Source organism: Gossypium hirsutum, chromosome D10, assembly GCF_007990345.1.
Source record: "Gossypium hirsutum isolate 1008001.06 chromosome D10, Gossypium_hirsutum_v2.1, whole genome shotgun sequence".
Lineage (NCBI taxonomy): Eukaryota > Viridiplantae > Streptophyta > Magnoliopsida > Malvales > Malvaceae > Gossypium > Gossypium hirsutum.
In genome coordinates, this window is record NC_053446.1 from 31,450,324 (window position 1) to 31,475,364 (window position 25,041).

Genomic DNA, 25,041 nt, shown 5'->3' on the forward strand with positions numbered 1-25,041 from the left:
CCCCATTGCAAGCCACTTGTGCAGGTGGATGGGACCTGGCTGTATGGAAAATATACACAGATACTGCTTCTTGCAGTTGCTTAAGACGGTAACAGAAACGTGCTCCCGATAGCATTTGCTATCATAGATAAAGAGAACATGGAGTCTTGGGAATTTTTCTTCACAAATCTGCGGAGGTATGTTATTAAGAACGATAACATTTGCATAATCTCCGATAGAGGGAAGGGTTTAATTGCAGCTATTAGGCATTCCAGTGTGCCGTGGAGATCCGTTTACTGCATTCATCACATTGCGTCAAACTTCCATAAAGATTATAAGAATGCAGACTGGAAGAGACAAGTCGTGGCAATGGGTAAATGATAACCTTATATTTTCAATATAAGCTGTAATGTTTGATGTTATCGACTTACTTTAACTTATTTTTCGTTAATACGTATGCAGCGTACGAGTTAGAGCCACATATTTTCTGGCAAAGAATGACCCGACTTGAGAGTGATATAGAGGGGCAGACAAACACATCTTTCCGACAATGGTTGCGCACAATAGAGCCGTGGCAGTGGGCTCAAAGTGCTGACGAGGGCTTTCGTTATGGCCACATGACCACAAACTTAGTCGAGGGGGTCAACGCAGTCTTGTTGAAAACACGTCATCTTCCGATTGCATCGGTATTTTCTGCTACTTTCTACAGGCTGGCCACTTTGATGCCAAGAATGGGTCAGCAGCAAGTCGACCAGATTCAGGCGGGACATGTGTTTGTTGAACATGTGAGGGATGCAATGGTTGTAAACCGTCAGTTGGCGAGGTCAATGAACGTGGAAATATATTCACGACGACTGGAAACGTTTTGAGTTACTGAAAACATCGGTCGTCGACCTAGGTCCTACGGAGTTGATCTTCGGAACAGACGGTGCGAGTGCAGGAAGTTTGAAACACTTCATTACCCCTGTGTGCATGTCGTGGCAGCGTGTGCTAAAGTCAACATTGATGCTGAACAATATGTCGATGATGTGTACACGCTGGAGCGCACATTACGTGTCTGGGAGAATGAGTTCCCTGTCCTGCCGGACCTATCTACATGGGAGGTGCCGTCAATCACTTTCGAGCTTCTCCCAGACACAGGGCTACGGAGGAATCCAAGGGTCGTCCGTAGTCAAGCAGAATCCGTAATGAGATGGACATTAGGGAGAAATTTGACGGAAAGCGCTGTGGAATATGTAGGTTAAGTGGTCATAGCCGGAATAAATGCTCTAACCGAAACTTTCATGTTGGACAGTCGTCAGGATCGGGGCGAAATTGAGCTAAAGCTATAAAATTTTTATGTATGTTGTTATAAAAGGTAATTTTATTAATAATAATTTTTCTTATTCGGCTTATGCTTACGCTTAAATTGTATCCATATTGTTTCCAGATTAAGTTATAAGATACCATGTGAGCGTTGTGGAATTATTAAGATTATATCGAAAATAGAGGCATTCATAATTCGATTGAGCTTTAATATAATGAAAAAATTGAATAATTGATATCTATACATAAAATTCAGAACATCCGAGATATCTAAAATACAAATAATACGAGTTATAGAAAAAGTGCATTAAACCCCTACAGTTGATGGTTCGATGGTGTTGTCCGAGGGGTATACCTACGCGGAGGTCGACACTCACGGCCTGGGCGACGACCAATATCCTCATCGTCCGCAAGTGGGGGCGTGGAAAACATAGAGGGAATGTCCTGTCGCTCGTTCGCCGCCGACAAACTTGAACCATAATGAGTCCCATAATGCGGCGGATACGTGTCAGACGGGCCGGGCATGCCGTACTATGGCCGAAGGGAGCCAAACAGTTCAAAATCGTACACATATTCGCCCTCTGCGTAGCTCGGATAATATTCACTGCCCAACAAATCCGGATGATAGCCATGTGATTCCTCAGTTGATTCTGATTGTCCGGGCTCTGCCTGTTGTGGAGGACAAAATGCTGTCGGATCCGGATCCATCAAGTTGTGTGCTTCCGATCCCCCAACTTGCTGAACGTACGGGGGGATTATCGTCGATTGCGCTCCAAGTAAATACGGCTTCCCGCGACTATGGTACCATTCTGTATACTGTCGAGATGGCTGCAGGTCGGTAGCCATAACCATCTAAGGAATTCGGCGCAATTGATCGTACCACAGTGCGACGTATTTCCGGTGATATATTCCCCAGTCCTATTGAACTCTTCCTCTCTTTGTCAAGCCGTGATCTTCCCCCAACTGGCACGGCGGATCCGGGATAGGTTGGATGCAGCCAAACTGCTGAAGCACCCGATCACCGTGATACCACTCGACGACATTGAAATGTATAATTGGTGTGTTTGTGCACCATGTGTGGGAATCAACGAGTGCGGACGGGGGTACAACATTTGTAATTTTCGGCCTCCGGTACAGCATCCATATAAACTGCATGAGTAATAACATTGTAACGAGTTAGATCGATAACATGTGAGTAACATATAGAAATATCATGTAAATACGGATATTAGAATAGAAACTTAACCCTTCCCGGGCATGCTGTTCAATCCTCATGCGGTATATCGGGACATCACACGACTTTCCGATACCTGGACGGGTCGTCCACCTACCAAAAATAGTATAGGGTTTAGGGTTGGTAACATTACTCAATATATTATGACTGCAAATAATGACAATTTTTATTTTATCACCTGAGTGGAAGTGGATATAGATAGGGTTGGTGTCTAACGCGTGCCAAAAATGGCATCCGATAAAGTGCCCATGACTGCAGCAGTATGAGGCATCCACCGATGTCTTTAACTTTCGGCTTTGTCGGCCGACAAAGCTCCTTGTACAGCATTGCTAGAACGGCCGAACCCCAACTGTACGACCTAGCCGTGGACAAATCAGCAAGCAGAGGCAAGTACGACAAATGCACACTGTCGCCATTTGCATCAGGCATGAGTAGTGCTCCTATCAAATGCATAATGTACGCTCGAGTGGCGCACATCAACTCACCTTCACTGGCGGTCGCTGATAGTCGACAAATTTTGGCTCTTAGCCATGTAAATTTTATGCCAGAAAAATATTTATCACCGTCCTCTGGTGACTCTCCTAGAAGTTGATAGCAAACTGCAGCCGGATCGGTTAATGAAGATAGTCCCGTAACGGGACTCCCGTCAACTGGGAGCCCAAGCTGCACAGCAACGTCCTCCAACGTCACCGTGCACTCCCCACACAGAAAATGGAAAGTATGGGTCTCCGGACGCCACCGCTCCACTAGCGCGGATAATAAATCAAATCGCAAGTCGGAGGACCGGATCAATGCTACTGACCCAAATCCAGCTAGCTCCAGGTACGGCATAAATCGTGCATCCAGAGCTATCTTTGAAACACTCACGCGGCCCCTTAATACTCGGAACGAGTCCTGATAGTGTTAAATAACAGAAAAATATTACGATTGCATAATTTATTTCTATATACTGCGTAGATCCTTTTTAAATAAATAGAACTCCTGATTAACAAATAATAAATCATACCGCGTTATTAGCCGCATCAGATATGTGTCTAATACTGCTTCGAATCAATTCAGTCATTGCGATGCCTGCAAGTTGAAAAAAAGTTAGTAAAAAAATCTAACTTCGGCCATTTATTCGTATTTTTTTCTGCGCATTTTATTCCTTTAAAAATATCATAATTCCTAATTTTATATTTTTACATTCTTTCAGTGCATAATGTTTGAAATTTATTAATCGAGTGTGTTATTTAAATTAATTTGCTGTAAAAAATTAACCCTTACCCCTACCCTTTGCTCGTATAATTTTCTCAATTTTTATTACTTTAAATAAAAATATATTATTCTCCTATTTTATTGTTTTAAATTATTTCAGTACATTTTCTTTGAAATATTTTGTATTAATTGTTTCTGAATTTTAAAAAAGTTAGTAATACACTCTTACTTCTGCCATTTGTTCGTATTTTTTCTCCGCATTTTATTACTTTAAAAAATATCATTAAGTTAGTCTTTTATAATTTTACAATATTTCAGTGCACAATGTTTGAAATTTATTAATAAATAAGGAGGGATTAAAAAGTAATTACCCACGTATTGGTACCGCCTTTTTATTCCCCTCCATAACCATTTTTTTCCTCTATTCTTTTGGTAAATAAAATAAAACTTTATAATATTTTGGTATTTTTTTGTAATATTTTGGTAAATAACCCGAAATAAACCCTTTCCCCTGCCCTTTGATCATATTATTATTTTTCCGATTTTTATTACTTTCAATAAAAATATATTCTTTTTTGTATTTTATTATTTTATATTATTTCACTACATTTTTTTCTAATTATTTGTATAAATTATTTCTGAATTTTTTAAAAACATTTACTAATATAGTCTTACTTCAGCCATTTATTCGTATTTTTTTATCCGCATATTATTATTTAAAAAAATCATAATTTTTTATTTTATAATTTTACATTATTTCAATTTATTATGTTTTACATTTATTACATGTACATTTTTCGCATTTTATTATTTTCGATAAATATACAATTCTGATTTTTTTCTTTTCGTATTTTATGTTTTCTTAAACATACTTCTTTGTCATTTTTCTTTTAATGCTATTTTCCTAAAATTTTAATTTCAAATTCATAAGTAAATTTCATAAAAAATTCCCTAATCAACATACAATGTACTTTAACTTATTTTTTTCATTCTAAATATATTTCATAAAATATATATGCTAAATAAAATAATAAAATAACTATAATGTACATTACATAAATTTTAAACACACAAATATTACAAAAAAATTCAAATTTATAAATAAAATTACCTTTTTTCCCTTTTTTTTCCTTTCTTCCCTCTTCTATTTTTTTCTCTTCTCCTTTCCCTTTCTTTCCTTCTTTCTTTCTTTTTTCTTCTCTTCTCCTTTTCTTTTTCTTTCTTTTTTTCTCTTCTCCTTTCCCTCTCATTTCTTTCTTTCTTTCTTTCTATCCCTCCTTCTGCCCCCACCACCGACCCCCCCATAATACCAACTGGTGCTGCCAATGGCATTGGCACCATTGGTGCCGCCAATGGTTTTGGCACCTTTGGTGCCGCCAATACCATTGGCGTGACCAGTGAATTGTCACATCGGTCTGATTTTTTTGCAGGTTTTTTTTGGTTTTTTTATATATTTTGGTAAATAAAAAAGTTTATATATTTTGGTAAATAAAAAAAGTTGTAATATTTTGATAAATTTTTATTTTTTATAATATTTTTGTAAAAAACCCCATCAATGCTATATCCACTTAACACTAATTCAAACACTTTTTGAAAAATATCTCAACATATATTATTTATTAGGGTAAACTACTAAAATAGTCACTTTTGTTTGGCTTATGTTACATTTTAGTCACTTATGTTTAAAATATTACGTTTTAGTCACTTATGTTATCACGTTGTAACATTTTAGTCACTGAGCCGTTAGTTTCTGTTAACGGTGTAACAGTAAACTGATGTGGCACTAACTTTATGCACCCAGACTCTACAATAGAAATTACATATTTTACTTTTTTTTAAATAAAAATAATAATTGTATTTATATTATTAATTTGTTTTAATATAAAATATAAAATAATTTTTATTATATTTATTTTTATTAGTATAACAATTATATAAAAATTTAAACTTAAATTTAGTATTATAAATAGATGCATTAATCAAATATTTTTATTCACCCAAAAATTCACCCGATTATTCTTAGAATTTTATATGGGCATGACATTATTATTTTTCTTGACTTGGTTTGTAGATAAAAAGAATGTAATTGGTCGATTGAGTCTTAACTTGATTGGCATCGACATTATTGCTAGTGTAGGAGAACGTGGGTTCGAATGTGCTGAACTGTGGCGAACCTGGGGACTGGCAGGGGCCCCGATCCCCCCTAAAATTATAAAAATGTATAATTACCTTTTAATCTCTTGACTTTTGAAAAGTTTGACCCGTTGTTTGTCCCCTTCCAACTTTGAATAGTAAAGAATATTTCTTTTTTTTTCCATAGTTTAACTTTTAAACTTTAAATATTTATATAATATATTACAACTTTATAACTTTCTTTTTTTGAGTGATAGTTTCTCACTTTTTAATTTAACATTAAATATGAATTTAGATTAAAATTCAAATTGATAATTAGTGAAAAAAAGTCTCTTTTACTATTGCTATTAACGACTATTGTTATCAACATCTGTCCTTCAAACACAACATCGAGTTCATCTTCTAAGGTTTTTTTTTCATCTTTTTTACAATTTTACTATTGTTTTTATTTTTTTATCTTATAGTTATTTTTTTATCTTTTAATATATTGCAGTTATGAAGTCGAAAACAATTGATTCGTTTTTTAAAAAGAAAAGTATAGAGACAACACAATCACCTTTAGAAGAGTCACAAATTGTGGTACCACCTTCATCGTTTGCTCCTTTAAAGCATGTCCTTCTAAAATTCCTAGAGTTGAAGATGAGGCACTTGATTTGTCTAATTTAGAACGTTAACCTGGGTTACGTAAGCAAATATATGAGTATTCGGTTAATATGCGTGATGAAATTCGAAGAGCTTATATTAAGGTTGGACCATATGAACCTATTCTTTCAGAATATCCTATTTCAAATTCAAAAAATCATTCTCATTATTTTCAACTGTCATGGTTTAAACAGTTTTCTTGGTTAGAATATTCACATTTTAAAGATGCAATATTTTGTTTGCCTTGTTTTCTTTTTAATAGCAATACAAGTAGTCGTTTTGGATCAACTACATTTACTCATAATGACTTTAGTAATTGGAAAAAAGTACATGATGGGTGCAATTGTGCTTTTTTGACACATATGGGAAAAGATCTGAATTCACTGCATAACAATGCACAACGAGCTTATGTAGATTTAATGAATCAAGCTCAACATATTGAAGTATTACTTCATAGACAAACAACACAACAAATTGTAGCTAATCGTCTACGTCTGAAAACTAGTATAGATGTTGTTCGATGGTTGACATTTTAAAGGTTTTCTTTTGGAGGTCATGATGAAAGCTCAAGATAAAAAAATCGTGGGAACTATATTAAATTATTATCAATAATTGCATGTGTTAGAGAGGGTCGTTGGGACCCATTCTGAATCAGGGGGCCGAGGGTCAATTACTGAATAACTCTGGTAAAATAGTGCTGAGTTATTTAGGGGTGTCATTAGAGTCGTGTAACTTCCCAAATACAGCCTAGACATTATGGCTAGATTAAAAAGGCTACATTAGCCACGAAATGGCTAAGCTAACTTACCTTACTTTTGAAGACCTTAAATAAACTCATATAGAAGAAACTGTAGTTATACTTTGAGTTAGCTTAAACGCATTCATTCATTCATTAGGTCGTATATACTTAGAGTTCATTTTCTTATTGTTAGTGTTATTTTAGAAAAACTATTTGCTTGTCGTTCTTTTTAAAAAAAACTCGATGTTAAACTAATGTAGCGGAAAAACCATTTTTCAAGTTATTTTGAAAACTTAGTTGCCATATCAATTTGTTTTTCGAAAAGGGTTCCTTCTCAATACAACGGAAACTAGGGAACAATATCAAATTTTACTCAATCCTGGTATCATGCATTATCTGGTTATTATGCTTGAGTAATCCATGCATGCAAAAGTCCCAGAATAAAAGTTATCAAGCCATAGATCAGAAGTCTTTAATTATTACAAACCAAAACCAATAGAGACTGATTAATACTTATAAAAAATAGTCTGAGATTCAAGGTGATTATCCGAATGCCAAGTTTGGTCCTAATTTCAAAGTTTACTTGAAAAGTTAAACACTGTTGGGGTGAGCTTATGAAAAGCTCAGTGTGATTCAAACAATTATTTAAATGGACAAAAACATCGAATACAGTGAAACATATTAGCTTTAACAGAAGAAAACAAAACCATCATAGAAATTTCATATCATTACATAGCCATTATCAAACTGATGTCAAACGGTGTATTAGCATAGGACATCACCTATTTGAGTAACAATCATTAATTTCGAGACCATTCAATACAACGCAATACAACACATATCATAAATCAATAACATTTGAATATGTCGTGAGCATGATGCAATGCAAAAAGGTTCCTACCCATACCATCCGCTACACACCATGCGTTCCCCAGAACCTGTCATCCGAACTCTACTAGTAAAAATGTAGACAAGTTTCTAGTAAAAATGCGATAAATCGCCATTCCCCTCAGTACTCTAGGTGCAGTGCACTGACTACGAATAATGCGGACTTAATATGCCGCCGATGCTTCACGGAACTCCTCCATCAACCACAAAATCCCAACCCAATGCATAGGCAATATCTCACATAATCTCATACATAATCATATATCAATACTTTTCACATTCATTTGACATGCTCAGCATGTCCTCAATAATCACATGTTTTTAGTAAATGAAAACAGTGTTCCAATGTTTCAAATTACCATTGTGTTGGTATCAATCATTATCGTTCCATTTCACATCCTTTATGGATTTTCATTGTGCATAAATAACACCCTTCCTAGTACACAATATAACAAATATCTCATGCTTTTAAATCATACATAAGCTTAATATCTCAACACATTATATCATTTAGTCAAACATTCTTATATCTCATAACTCAAATAAGCAATTACAAACTCAATAAAACATTCATACTATCAAACTAGCAATTTTGCCAACATGTCAATCTTTTAAGGCTCGAAACATACCTGGTTCGACCACCTACAAAATCAATAATTTGGCTATTAAGAAAATCCAATAAGCAAGATAATTTATCAAATATAACATGATATTTAACATTTTCAAACAATTTTATGAGTTTAGGACCCACACCTTATTTTTCACTTCCTTGCAGCACACTAGCGAATCTTCCAATTTTCCTTAATAATTCCTTAAACGAACCTAAACCAAAATTTAGTATAAATTCAATCAATATACCACTAAAACATACCCCAAACACCCACTTATGAGTTTAAACTAATCATTGAAATTATAACTATTTTAGGAATCCAAACTAGTTAGATTCCTTACACTGTATCGATGTAAACCGTACGTACAATCGTTCTTCGCCTTTACGAATGATTTGAGGCATTTGGGTCAGCACCTAATTCAATAATATAATGGAAATAGGTATCTAATTAATGATTATATTCATTTATTTAATTAATTCACAAACTTTACGCAACAGCTATGTCGAAATAACAAACTAGTTATCCTTAATTACACTTACACTTCACGATTTGTGGGATCCAATTGGCTAATTGATCAAGAACGCGTCTCCCTAATTAACATGTGATTAAAGGATGATTAGGAGGGTTCAAGATCAAAATTTAATGCTTGAAAAATATAGGGAATACCCAAGAAACAAAACAACCCCCTTTCTTGTACATAGGCGCACGCACCACCACCTTTGGTGGCTAAAATTGGGGCTGAATTTTAAAATTGTTTGACATCTCATTAAAATCTGGAAAAATAAATTTGAAATAATTTAAAATCCCCCAAATTCTAGATTTGGAAATTTTGGTTTTTAATTGACAAGATTAATCAAGAAATGAAGAGAAAAGAGATATTACCTAAGCTAGTTAGAGAAACGACAATGACACTTTCTTGGCAATGTTTGGGATCGATCTTGGGGTTCAAGATTTCAAATTTGGGGCTAATTTAGATTAGGATAATTTTCATCAATAGAGGAAAGGATATAGTGCACAATCTTGATGAAAAAAGAAGAAGAAAGATATGGTAAATTGGGAGGTGTAGGCGATGATAACAATGAGAGAAAGAAAGAAAATTGAAGAGAAAAGAGGAGAGGAAGAGGGTGGATGGTTAGGGTAGGGAAAAATTGAATTAACTGAAAAATACAATAAAAATTTGTATTTATAATTATGGTTCAAGGGTATGGATGGCACACACATTAAAAAAACAATGGATTTTACAAAATTTAATTATTTTACAAGGGAAATGATTCGAACTTGGGACCTCATTTAATTTTCATGCTTTTTCATATTTCTTTTAACCATTAGGATTTTTCCTCATTGTTAAAATACTTTTGCAATATTTATTTTAAAAACAAGGCATGTCACATACTAAAGTTTAAGACAAAATGTGTAAAATAATAAAAATGGTGGGAAAGAAGAGATTTGAACTTGAGTTTCAAGGAACGTTTCACTAAAACTTAACCAACAAACCAATACCTCATTTATTTCTTAAAAATGCATAGATAATCTCAAAATTAAGGCATGATCACTCTCTCTCAATTCACAAACCTAATTCTACTAACCTCTTATTTTTGGGATGTTACAAGTCTCCCCTACAGTGGCCGGGTACTGGATAGAGGCCTTTGAGCTTATTATGAATGACATTAACTGCACTACTGCATAGAAACTAAGTGTGTCATATCTTTGTTCCAAAGTGAGGCTTACAGTTGGTGGTTGACAGTTAAGCAAGGCGTCTAGCCCAAACAGGTTACGTGGGATTTCTTTAAGAGCGCATTCCAAAACAAGTATTTGGAGGCAAGTTATGTAGAGGCTCATAGACGCGAGTTTATTAGCATAGTTCAGGGTGAGAGGTCTGTGGCCGAGTATGAGACCAAGTTTTAATATTAAATAGGATGCTCGCGGTCTGGTTCCAAATGACTATAAGAGGAGCATTCGGTTCGAGGAGAGATTAAGGTACGACCTGAGAGTTCTGATAGCTCCACAGAAGGAGTGGGTTTTTGCAACCTTAGTTGACATGGCGAAGATAGCCGAGGAGGTGAAGTACTCTGAGCGCGAGAGGAGAGACTAAGAGACAGGTCAGAGTAAACTTAAGAGGGATTTGGGTTCCTCTAGTTTTGTTTGGGCCTTCAAAAATTGAAGCTCCAACTACCATCCGAATGCCATCCAGATGAGTATTGGAGAAAATTGAAGATTCAGAACTGTAGTGACTATGAGAGATGCCATCCGGATGAGTATTGGAGAAAGTTAGGGGCTTGTCTTAAATGTGGATCGATGGAGCAGCGTGTTCGAGACTGTCCCCAGTAATCTGATCAGGTGTAAGCTTCAGCACAGGCTTCGGCTCCATGTCCCATTCCACTACCGAGAGTAGCTTAGCAACCGCCTAGAGGTCGTGGTGCGGCCAGGGGTAGTAACAATTTTGGCAAGGTCAAAGAGCACTAAGTAGAAGTGTGGGTTAGACTGAGGCACGACTATCTACCCTAATGTATACGATGAAATGCCATGAGGATAGAGATGACACCGACGTTATAGAAGGTACGTTCTTTATCCATTATGTTCCGTATTTTGCTTTGATAGATATTGGTTCTACGCACTTATATATAGCTAGCATTATTTCTATGAATCTTGGTATATCTGCTAAGAGTACTGCTAGGGAAAGTTCTGTGATTAGTCTATTAGGTCAGTTGGTATGAGTTGATAAAGTATATAGACAGGTTCCATAAGAAATTCAAGGAGTGGTGTTCCCGGCTAACCTGATGGAATTACCGTTTAGAGAGTTCGATTTGATATTGGGAATGGACTGACTTGTGGAATATCGAGTCAGTTTAAACTGTGCCTCTAAGATGGTTATACTGATATCAGTTGAGAATACTGAGATCGTTATGATCAGTGAGCGTCGAGATTACCTCTCTAAAATCGATCTCTATTTTTGGCATCATCATCTCAAGGTTAAGGAGACTGATGTGTATAAGACTATTTAAGGACTAGCTATGGACATTACGAGTTCCTGCTCATGCCCTTCAGTTTGACAAAAGCTCTAGCTGCATTTATGGATTTGATGAACTGGGCATTTCAGCCGTATTTGGATCAGTTCAACATTATTTTATTGACGACATTCTAATTTATTCTAAAACTGAAAGCGAGCATGATGAACATCTTCGTATAGTTCTACAGATACTCCATGAGAAACAATTGTAAGCCACGTTTAGCAAGTGTGAGTTCTGGTTGCAAGAGGTTACCTTTCTAGGTCACATAGTGTTTACTGAGGGAATCTGAGTTGATCCTATGAAAGTTGAGGCTGTGATTGAGTGGAAACAGCTGAAGAATGTGTTTGAGATTTGAAGTTTTCTTGGTTTGGCAAGTTATTATCGAAGGTTTGTCGAGGGGTTCTTGTTTATTGCAACTCCTTTAACCAAGCTGTTGCGTAAAAACAAACCTTTTGTGTGGTCTGATCAGCAACAAGCGAGCTTTGAAATGCTCAAGGCGTTCTAACTCAGGCACTTGGGGTTGGGCGGTGTGTTGATGAAGGATGGTAAGTTTATGGCTTACGCATCTCAACAGCTTAAGTCACACTAGGGAAACTATCTCATGCACGACATTGAGTTGGTTGCAATTGCCTTCACTCTTAAAATCCGGAGGCATTACTCGTATGCTGAGAAGTGTATCATATACATTTCAAAAGCTTCAAGTATTTGCTGACTCAAAAAGAGTTGAACCTTAGGCAACATAGATAGGTGGAGTTGTTTAAGGACTACAATTTCACTATAGAGTAACATCCCAGTAAGACCAATGTTGATGCTGTTGCTCTTATTCGTAGAACGATGGCTGATTTGAGAGCAATGTTTGCTCTTTTGATTTTTTTTTTATAACGGTAGTCTTCTGGTTGAGCTGCAGGTTACGCTAACCTGGGTTGATTAGATTTGAGCTAAACAGTTGAGTGATGAGTTTTTGGTTCCTCGTTTTCATCTGGTAGAGGATAGTGGAACTTCCGATTTGGACTGAACAGTGGCAGGTTTATGTGTTTTAATGGTTGGATCTGTGTGCCTAACGATGCTGAGCTGAGGCAATCGATTCTTCAGAAAGTACATAATAGCACTTATGCTATGCATCCCTACGGGAATAAGATGTATAGAGATCTTCGAGAATTATACTAGTGGCCCAATTTAAAATGGGAGGTAACTACCTTTGTCTCTCATTGTTTAACATGTCAGAGGGTTAAGGCTGAGCACCAACTGGCTTCAGGTCTACTACAATCGGTTAAAATTCCTTTTTGGAAGTAGAAGCGTGTGACTATGAACTTCATTAGTGGATTACCTTTGACACTCATTAAGAATGATTCGGTTTGGTTCATCGTTGATCGATTGACTAAGGCTGCTTACTTTCTTCCGGTCCAAATTGATTATTCACTTCAGAAATTGGCTAAGTTGTATATCTCCAAAATTGTAAGAGTGCACGGAGTTCTGATGTTAATCATTTTTTACATAGATCTTTTTTTTTACTTCTAGATTTTAGAAGAAGCTTCACGAGGCTTTGGGTACGCGATTAGATTTTTGTATTACATATCATCCTCAGACCGATGGATGGTCTGAGCGAGTTATTCAGATTCTGGAGGATATGCTGCGGAGTTGTGTAATCAATTTCTAGGCAGTTGGGAGGAGTACCTACCACTGGCTGAGTTCATGTATAATAACAAATTTTATGCTAGCATTCATATGGAAGCTTACGAGCCTTTACACGGTCGTAAGTAGTGTACCGCTCTATGTTGGACTGAGTTAGGTGAACGTTAGGTTCTGGGTCCCGAGTTAGTATACTGAGAATACGGTTAGATTCATTTGAGACCGCTTCAAGGTAGCTATTGATTGAAAGGAATTGTATGTGGTTTTAAAGAGGCGAGATATTAAGTATTTTGTAGGTGATTAGGTATTTTTGAAAGTTTCACCGTGGAAAAAGGTTCTTCGGTTTGGTCGTAAGGGCAAGCTGAGCCCGAGGTTTATCGCGCCTTTCTTATTCTGAAACGTATCAGACCTGTCGCCTATTAGCTAGAGCTACCTCCTAAATTAGATTTGCTTCACGATGTGTTCCACATCTTTATGTTGAGAGGTACCGGACTAACCCCTCTTATATTGTTCTAGTTGAAGAAATTGAAGTGAGACCGAATTTGACTTTTGAGAATGAACTTATTCAGATTCTGGACCAATATGTAAAGGTTCTGAGGAGGAAAATCGTTCCTCTGGTTAAGGTCATGTGGCAGAATCATAGCATCGAGGAAGCCACTTGGAAACCTAGAGATTCGATTCGTCAATAATACCTTTATCTATTTGAATCAGGTAAATTTCGAGGTCGAAATATCTTTTAGGGAAAGAGAGTTATAACACCCCAAAATTTGAACAATTGTTCAATAAATTCTAACAATAAGTGCTCTTTTAGGGAAAGAGAGTTATAAGTGCTCTGTATCTGTGGTAAAGTGCTCTACTTATGTGTTGAGATCGGGGGATCGAGTCTTTCCTCTTGAATTTTACAGCTTATTTTGGCTTAACCCCTATCGTTGAATTGATGACTTAAGTTTATTTATGCTTTAACCTGTGTCAAGAATGAGCCTGCTGGTTTAATGATAAGCTTCTGTATGTCAGTGGTATTGTGTTCTAGTCTCTGCGTAAGGAAAGCGGGGATATATTTTTACTATTCTGGAAAAAAATTGTTTAATTTTATTATTAAATTAAATTTCCTAAATTCTTCTCTCCTTCTACGTTTACTTTTTTGTTCTTCCCTCTTCTTCTTTATTTTTCCTTTCTTTCTTTTTGTTTTCTATCGCTTCGTTTCCCCTCCTTTACTCCTCATTTGGTCATTTTTTTGGCGTGTCTCGTTACTTCTTACAACGTTAAGGTTAATCCTGTAAGTTCTAGGTTGGAATTCAGTAAATTTTTGCTTTTTGTTTGTTTTTGGCAAGAATCAGTTTCCTATTTGTTTTTACTCGATTCCTTTGTTTATGTGTCAATTGATTGCTATTTTTAGGTGAAAATCTGGAAAGTATCATTCCCTCAATGCGTATTTTCGGTATATCACTGTTTTGTACGAGGTGAGTGTGTAAATTTTTTTAGATTGGTGTTCTTCGTCGAACTTTTCGACATAACTTTGTTGTTTGACTTCTTGAGCGTCCTTTTTGGAATTAATTATTGAATTGGTCTTTGGTTGTTCGTGTTAGGTCTTGGAGTCATTCTTGTTGCTTCTAAGTTGATTTTGCCTCAGTTGTGTAATGAAAACCTGATTTTCTACAAATTATGAACATCGAAAAACATGGCTCTCGTCGCTACATGGCTGTGTAGTAGGCCGTGTGAGCCACACAGTCGTGTGTCAGGCCATGTAATTCACTATTTTCGAATTAGAGGCATATGAGATAGGGGACGGGCATGTGTCCAGGCTGTGTAGCTCACTGTGTGGATTTTAGAGGTACAATGGCTCGGGACACAGGCGCGTGTCTAGGCCGTGTAACTCACTGTTTGGATTTTGGGTCACACAGGCTAAGGACACATGCGCGTGTCTAGGCCGTGTAACTCACTGTTTGGGATCCATGTGTAACACCCCTGACCTGTATCCGTCCCCAGAACAGAGTTACGGAGCATTACCAGACATTTCGATACAAATACAAACGTTACATAATTATTTAACATTCACATCATAATTTAATCTTATCATCTCTTATTTAATATCCACTTAAATAACAGCTTAAACATATTATTCCTTAATCAGAATATAACATACATATATTTAATCTAAATTCCGTCTACTTGGGCATTAAAATTGAATTTTATACGTATAAAAAATAATCCAATTATCATATTTGCACAATTTCACATTTACACATATATATTCATAATATATATTCCAATTTAATTCAACCAATATAATTTCATAACATACCAAAACAATCCATTTCAATTGTAAAACACAATAATTCTCACCTCAATCACTTACCATAATATTTAATTAAAAATACTACAATTAATAATTAGATTTGGATTATAGAAATATAAACCAGGAATTCTGAGCTATTCCTCGTCAACTATATTTTTCCCCTTTTTAGTCGAGAATTTCGGTACAACGCTAGCTACGGAATTAAAACAATTAAAAATCATCAATACAACAACACTGAATCTTACATTAAATATTTCAATATTTACTCAATATTTGCCTAAATTCCAATTTAGTCCCTGAACCGAGACTAACTTTTATTCTCAAAACTAATTTCATATTTTCATTTCATTCCCACTTTAAACTAATTTAATTCTCTAATTTCACCATAAATCTCTAATTTTGAAATTCTCTCAATTTAGTCCCTACTATTCAAAACTTATGTTTTATTTTACAAATCAACCCTTTACTAACTCCTAACTTGAAATTCAATCAATTTAACCCCTAATTCATCAATTAATTCAACATAAACATCATCTAAAAATTTACTAACTTTAAAATTTTCAAACTTAAATCAAGTAGTATTTTGTTCTAGGATTCCAAAAACATCAAAATTAAGAGAAAATGGACTAAATTGACTTACCAATTTAAGCTTGAAGCTAAAAAACCCTAGTTTTCCTTTTCTTTTTTCCCCTTTTCCTACTCTGTTTCGAAATGTTCTCTGCTTCTCTATTCTTTTTCTAACTTTTATTTCTTTTATTTAATTAATAATAATATAATATATAAATATCTTTTACTTAATTGATAAGTATGTACATATATTAATTACAAATATATACATATATTTATTACACATGTATTTATAATTACCACACACTTGTCACTTTTTATGGTTTAATTATTAGTTTAGTTCGTTCACCTTTTTTTATTTTATAATTAACTTTCACACTTAATTCAATTTAGTCCTAATACTCAATTAACTTTAATTTAACTAAATTCACTTAACTAAAATCCAATTGATTATATAACTAATTCTATAAATATTTTTAATAATTATTTTACAAGTCCGTTTTACCAAAATGGAGACCTGATAATTCACTAATTTAAAAATATTTTTAAAATCACGCTTAATTTATAATTATTAATTAATAAATTTTTCTATAATTAATAAAATTTTCTAACTTTTTCATCGGATTTAGTGATCTCAAATCATTGTTCTGACACTACTGAAAATGAGGCTGTTACACCATGGGCCAAGGATAGTGGTGTGTGCCCAGGTAGTGTGACGGGTTGTGAGCCATATGGGTGTGTGTTTGACTTTGTGCCAGACAGTATAACTCATGATTTTGAGCTACATAACCATGTGCTAGGCTGTGTGAACCACACAAGCCAGCCATCTAGGCCGTGTGAATCTACATAGGCGTGTGGGCCAAAAATTAGAAATTTTCTCTAGGGCCATAAGTGTCATTTGAAACGAACATAGGCCTACCGTAGGGTCTGTATGATCTGAATTAGACGTTGAGATTATTATCTGATAACCTGTTACTAAAAAATCTATTTTTCGGATATATATATGTATACATTGTAATTAGATCTGGTAAGTAGTGTGATAGCATTACATGAGCATAATCTGAAATTGTATTATTGTATACTTACATATGACATTTGTCTAATTTGCATCCGCATCGAGATTAAGACTATATAAAGAAGGAAGTTTGGGTAGTTTAATAATCTGCCAAATTTGGTGGCTAAGTCATATATATTTCTAACTATAGCAATTTATCGCAATCTTATTTGGCAGCTAAGCTGCAATTATTCAGAAACATGACATATAGTCACTGCATGGTGTGTAGGGATGGATGAGTACTTGATACCCTATATGGTGTATTGGGATGGATGAAGGTGGTGTGTAGCGGATGGGGGTAGGAATCTGCATTTGTATCAGATATGTTTTGTAATTGTATTTGAGATCCTCTATGTTTGTTTCTGTATCTGATTCTGAGAAATGTCTGATTTCTAAAAAATCGTAACCACATATGTCAGGTTATTGATTAATTGAAAATGTAAGTTACACACACTGAGTTGTAAACTTATTTTTTTTTTTGGATTGTAACCCACAGACGTAGACAGGTCAGCTTGGCAGGAGCTTGATCATCTCATTTCTAGTTATTTACTATTTTATCTGGATTTATATTATTGTGTGTTTATTACAGATTACAGATTACAAATTTGCTATAACTATATGAAGGATTTATGACTATTAAACTTTGAATAGTTAAAGGCTAAATTTTTCTGAATGAATTGATGTAACTCTCCAAGCTTGGTCTTAACGTCTAAGTTGGGTATGGGGTGTTACATTTAGTGGTATCAGAACCAGGTTTACAAAACTCGAGCTATGTTTCTAGGCTCCTAATTTGCTAAAATGTGTTTCAAGGAAAAATTTATTCGAGTAACTCAAAAAACAGATTTTATAAAAGACCAAGTCTCCAACGCCGAACTTGTAAGTACTTTTGCTTTAGCTTTATTACTTAGCTAGAAAAATATTGTAATGACTAAACTTGTGGTTTTAGTTAAAGGCTACGATATGAACTGTGAAATAAGATATCTGACGCGAATTCTGGACTGATCTGTGAACTTCTGGCATTGTAGATAAGTTGATATAATGAGTCCAAGCGGTAGTCGTGAATGTGGTTCTCATGGGCATCGTGGACACCGAGGAGGAGCTCGAGCAAAGTCATCCTCTATGAACAGTATGCCTAAGCTGGAGACCAGCAAGACTATTGATACTCCTAATACTGGGACTGGGTCTCAGGCTCTGACAGCCAGAGATGACGTATTATGCTTTTACATACATAAAGATCTCTTTCATTTTTAGATATATTAGTAAATTTAAGTTATATGTGTTATCATTTCATAGTAGGCTCATTACTTTTTTTTTTTTGCCTTTATGTATACTTTATTAGTTTTTAATTATTATTTAATAAGTTATGTTGTTATCCTTATTTAATATTTAATAATAATACTATTCTTATTTGATATCAACAATATTTATTTCTTGTGAAATTAAATGAAGGAATGAAAATCAACATGCATAAGTGAAGGTCAAGATTAATGAGAACATTAAAATTTATTTTTTAATAATATTATTATTTATTGTTTTGAGGAAGTTATGTTTTAATTTGTCTTGCTATAATTTTATTTTAATTTTTTTGGAAGGTTAAATATTTTAAATTTTATTTTTTTTAACTTTTTAACTTAATTATGATTTCTTTATCGACAATTGTTTAAAAATTAATAGTTTTTGCTAATTGAGTTTTGGTTTGATTGGTATCGGCATTATTGCCAATGCAAGAAGACGTGCATTCGAGTGCGCTGAACTGCATTATCATCTTAGTTAAGGGTTGGAGAGAGGCTATAGGTAGTTCTAGGCATTGTATCTAAAAGAAGAGATATGATAAGAACCTAATAAGATTAATGTTCAAAAAAGTAATAAATTTTATCATATCTCTACTATTGCTCATAATTTATATTGTTGTGTATTACAATGTATTGAATAATTTAAATATATTATTGTATTTTTTATAGAAATGATATATTTTTTAAAAATAAATAATATAGTAATAGTTTTTTATATAAGTTATAAGTGATGAAATAATAGTTTAATTTTATACTGTATTTTTAAAATATTTTTATTATGTTATTAGTTATGTAATACCCCATACCCGGCGTAGACGTTAAGGTCAAGTTTGAAGACTACATCAAGAAGTTTAAAGAAAACCAACCTTAAAATGATTTAAAGTTTGTCATTGAGAAAACACCTAACCAATCAAACCAATGGGGAAATCCGAGCTTACATATCGTAGTCTGAAAGAAAGCATACGTTAGTTCAAATTTAAACAAACAGTAAAATATCTAATAAAGAGAGATGACCGAGCTCCCGACACGCCGAGCCGCCTAAGTCTGTAGGTTACCTGCAATGTAGACAACAAATAGAATGAGCTTATAACTCAACTTGTGTAACTGATATAGAGGCAAACAACAATATAGATATTAAAATATTTTTCCAAACTCAGACACAGAATCAGAAACAAATGATACTCAGTAATATCGTAAATGTTCAGATAAGATGCAGAACAAATCAAATACAGATGCAGAACAGATCAGAATCAGATGTAGTTTCCTACCCTCATCTGCTATACACCATCTCCAACTATCCCAATAATCAATTCGCCACACAGCCAAGCACATGGTCGTGTGATTCACAACCCTTCACATAGCCTGGACACACATCCGTGTCCCTAGCTCGTGTGACCCTAAATCTAAAACAGTAAGTTATATGGCTTCGCCACAAGCTCGTGTCCCTGACCCATGTGACCCCAAAATAAAAACAATGAGTCAACGACAATTGTAGAATTAATGTGTTGGAGATTGTTACCTTCAATGTCTGTGCCTAAAAAGAAAGCCAAATTATCGCATAACAAAAAATTCAAACAAAACAAGCCGAAACCAACTTTGACAACAATGAACAAAAGCGAATGTGTAACAGAAATTCTATAATAAACTTACACATTAACCTTTCAGTCAACAAACAATGAAATGCACACCTACCCAAACTCACAACAAAAAAATTACTGACAACTTCAACGATTGAGGAATCAGAAAGAAAAGAAAAGAAAAAGTGGAGAAGAAGAAGAAGAAGAAGAATAAGGAAAACTAACGAAAAAGAAAAAAACAAAACTACTTCTACAAAATAGCAAAAACATATCCTTATTTCGCTTACGCAGAGACTCGAACATAAGGCCAAACGAAATATAGAAGCTTAACCATCGAACCAGCAGGCTCATTCTTGACACTGATTAACGCATAAATAAAATTAAGTCGTCAGTTCTATGATAAAGGTTATGCCAAAATAAACTATAAAATTTTAAGAGGGAAGACTCGAACCCCTGATCTCAACACATAATCAAAACACTTAACCATAAATACAGAGACTTAATTATTAACATATTTTATCTAACAATTGATCAAATTTTGGGGCGTTACAACTATCTCTCCCTAAAAGAAATTTCGGCCTCAAAATTTTCCTAATTCAAACATATAAGGGTATTACTGACGAATTGAATCCTCAGGCTCCCAAGTGGCTTCTTCGATGTCATGATTCCGCCACAGGATCTTAACCAGAGGAACAATTTTCCTCTGTAAGACCATTACATCTCGGTCTAGAATTTGAACATGTTCCTCCTCAAAAGTCAAATTCTCCTCAACAGGGACAATATGCGAGGGGTCAGACCGATATCGTCTCAACATAGAGACGTGGAACACATCATGAATACGATCTAACTCAGCAGGTAACTTTATCTGATAAGCAATAGATCTGATACATTTCAAAATACGATAAGGTCCAATGAACCTTGGGCTTAACTTGTCCTTACGTCCAAACTGGAAAACCTTTTTCCATAGAGACACTTTCAGAAATACTTGATCACCTACAGAGTACTCAATATCATGCCTTTTAAAATCTATATAAGATTTATGTCGATCAGAAGCTGCCTTAAAACGATCTCAAATGAATCTAACAATATTCTTAATCTCAGAAACTAGCTCGGGACCCATAACCCAATGTTCACTTAACTCAGTCCAATACAGAGGGGTTCGACACTTACGGCTATAAAAAGCCTCGTAAGGTGCCATCTGAATGCTAACCTGAAAGTTGTTATTACACGTAAACTCAGCTAGCGGCAAATAATCCTCCCAACTACCCCAGAAGTTAATTACACAACTCCGCAGCATATCCTCTAGAATCTGAATAACACGCTTAGACAGTCTATCTGAGGATGCTATGCAGTATTGAAATCCAATCAGGTACTCAAAGCCTTGTGAAGATTCTTGTAGAATCAAGACATAAATCATGGATCTCTATCAGAAATGATCGAACTGGAACTCCATGTGTAACAACCTGATTCCCAATGGTGTCGAAAATAGTGGTTTTTGGACCACAATTTTGACGTTTCAGTTCGTAAATATTAATTATTTAATATTTACAAGGGCATTAGTGTTGTATTAAATTTAGGTTGAGAAATTTTATCATTTAGGTAGTTAATTAATTGAAAAATATTAAATTGAAAAAGAAGTAAAAGTTAACCCTATTAGTTAAAAAGAACTAAATGATTATAGCATTGAAAATTCATGGACTAAAATGATAAATATACCATGTAAGTAAATGTAGTGGACAGTTGGTAAGTAAATAGAGTGAAATTTGAATGTTTACTTAAGTGCAAAATAGTAAATATATTATAAAACTTAAATTAAATAATAAAAACAAATCCCTTCATCTTTCTTTTTGTTTTTTCTGAAATTAAGAAGAAAGAAATAGCCATGGGAGAGTTTTGAAGGTTCGGTCCTTTAGTGTGTTGCAGGTAAGTGATTTTATTATTTGTTTATTGTAAATTTGACATTTTTTATTTAGTTATAGATTAAGTTAGTTAGCCCAAGGATTATTTTGTGAAATAGTCAAATGTTTAAAAATTTATCATTAATGATTTTGAATGTTTTTGTTGTTAGTTGGTGTTGTTGGAAGCTTAGTTGATAGATACGATCAAATTGTAAAGTAATTTTCAGTAAATTTGAGTTTAGAGACTAAATATGAAAAATATGGAAGTTAGCTTGATTTTTCTAGAGAATCCTTGGAATTTTTGGGTTTTTGTATTAATAAGATGAATAAAAATTTAGTTAAATGAGTTTTTGTATTAATTGTGGAAATTGGTTTGTTCAATACTATGGACTAAATTGTATTAAATGTAAATGCTTAGGGTAAATGTGTAAATATTGTAAATAAGAAGTTAGATGTATTAAATTGAGTAGAATGTGAAATTGAGGCTTCTAAATAAAATAAATTATAGTATAGATCAAGATGAAGTTGATAATCGTGGAAAAGAGAAGGTTGTGAATTAGTCCCTAAAATTTTTTATTTTTGCAGTTTGGCCCTGGTAAGCTTGTACAATTAAATTTTAGTACAATTTAAATATTAAATGCTTGCAGATTGAAAATTATTAATTGACTTGAAAGTATTAAATTGTGGTAAGTGAATTGATTTGGGAAAGAAATTGTATTAAATGTTGTTAAATGATAAATATTTGAGCCGATAAATGTAAGATAGGATATGATTGGCATGCCAATAGGTTATATCGTGCACTGTATGGATTGGTTGATGTTGAGATGATGATTATGAATTCATTCATGTTTACTGAATATACCGAAGTGCAGCATTTGTTGCAAACTATCGCGTTATATTACAGTGTTTCAGGTGTGTTTCGAGGGCGGATGTAAAGCCTACGGACTTGGCACTTGGTGCCGAGGTGTGTTTCGAAAGGATGTTAGCCTACGGGCTTGACACTTGGTGCCTAGGTGTGTTCTCGGTTGGTAATCTCATTTGAGCAATTTGGTGTGTTTGGTTGGTTAACCGTGTGTCCGAAACCATTACAACGTTCATTGGGTATAGTTAATGATATAACATATTTGATTGAATTGATTCACTCGTATACAAGTTTATGACTCACCTATGATTTGGTTATGAATGGTAGGACTATGATTCATGACATTTTTGTATTATGTATTGATTAAGTTTATTCGGTAAGTTAATTGTTTAATCTGTGGAACTTACTAAGCTTAAGTAAGCTTACTTGTGTACTTTTTATTGCTTTCTTGTAGATTTGTTTTTGAGGCTTCTGGCGATCAAATCGACTTCAAGATTCACACTATCTGAAAATCTATCGTTAGTTTTTGAATGCTTGTATTAGGTTATATGGCATGTAATAGGTTAAATGAATTTATGTGGTTATTTTCTGAAGTTGTTAAACTTGAATGATGTTTGTCTTTAGATATATTTTGATACATGTGAATATGTTGTTGGTTTGGTATATATTTATATTTGGAATCTGTTTGGTATATTTTATATAAGTTTAATGAAGTATGTGAATATGGCAATTTGACTTATAGATTGAAAGGGGTGGTATTTTGGTATGTATCGATATTAAAGATGTTTGAGTATTTTAAATGCAATTATTTTGGTTTGAAATGTTATTTTAGTTTGGATATTGAATTGTGGTGTCAATGAGGACACATTGGTTAGTCTTTTAGATGTTTGAATATGTTATTTTATTTATCTATTGTAAAATAGGTGAATTTTGGCATGAGTTGAACTTTTAAAGATGAGGTTTTACCATTTTAAAAACAAGTATCAATACTTTGGTTTTTGGTATCGATACTTGACCATTTGAACAGTTTTCTAATTAAACAGAATGCTAATTTGGTATCGATTTTTATTTGAGTATCGATATCGATACCCTAAAATATGTATCGATACCATTGTTTTGCAAAGAAAATAGTATTCAAAAAGGTATCGATTTGGTATCAATACCAACTATGGATTTTCATTTTTAACTTTAAACTTTAAATTTCTTTTAAGTCCTATTCTGAGCTTGAATTTTATCACTAAGTAATTTTAGAATTTTTTTTCATATTAAAATTTAATATGTTTGTTTATACAGAATATCAATTATCTTTAAATATGTATTGTTTAACAATGTGATTGTTAATTGTTGAATGTTAATGTAACATCTCTTTACTTGGGTCCGACACCAGGCAGGGTAAGGGTCGTTACACCATACAATCTTATGATTTCGGAGGCATTCAACTTAGCCAATTTCTGAAGCGAATAATCAGTCCTGACCGAAAGAAAGTTAGCAGACTTAGTCAATGATCAACGATGACCAAAACTGAATCCTTCTTACTGGGTGTCAGGGACAACTCACTAACAAATTCCATCAGAGCACGCTCTCACTTCTAAAGGGGTATCTTAACTGGTTGTAGCAGACCTGAAGGTAATTGATGCTTCGCCTTAAACTTCTGACATGTCAGGCAATGAGAAACGAAAGTAGTTACCTTTGATTTCAAACCAGGCTACCAGTAAAGCTCACGGAGATCTCTATACATCTTATTCCCACCGGGACGCATAGCATAAAGGCTACTATGTGCTTCTCGCATAATTGACAGCCGCAACTCAACATCGTTAGGCATACAGATCCAACACCTAAAATACAAAACCCCGTCACTGTTTAGTCCAAAATTAGAAGTTCTACTATCCTCAATATGACGAAAATGAGGAACCAGAGATTCATCACTCAACTGATTAACTCTAATCTGATCAACCCAGGTTGGCTTAACTTGTAACTCAGCTAGAAGACTACCATTATCAAATATACTTAAACAAGCAAACATCACTCTCAGATCAAACATTGCTCTATCGCTAAGGGCATCGGCCCCAACATTGACCTTAGCTGGATGATACTCTATAGTACAGTCGTAGTCCTTAAGCAATTCAACTC

At 34.4% G+C, this 25,041-nt stretch overlaps 1 protein-coding gene across 1 annotated transcript; it reads right to left on the minus strand.

The window, feature by feature from the left end:
• Nucleotides 1-2,692: 2,692 nt before the first annotated feature.
• LOC107915510 (protein MAIN-LIKE 2-like) lies at nt 2,693-3,581 on the minus strand. The gene is made up of 2 exons (XM_016844661.1): nt 3,525-3,581; nt 2,693-3,412 (listed from the first exon to the last, which is right to left on the minus strand). The coding sequence occupies exons 1-2, from the start codon at nt 3,579-3,581 to the stop codon at nt 2,693-2,695; spliced, it is 777 nt and encodes a 258-aa protein (XP_016700150.1).
• Nucleotides 3,582-25,041: the final 21,460 nt, after the last annotated feature.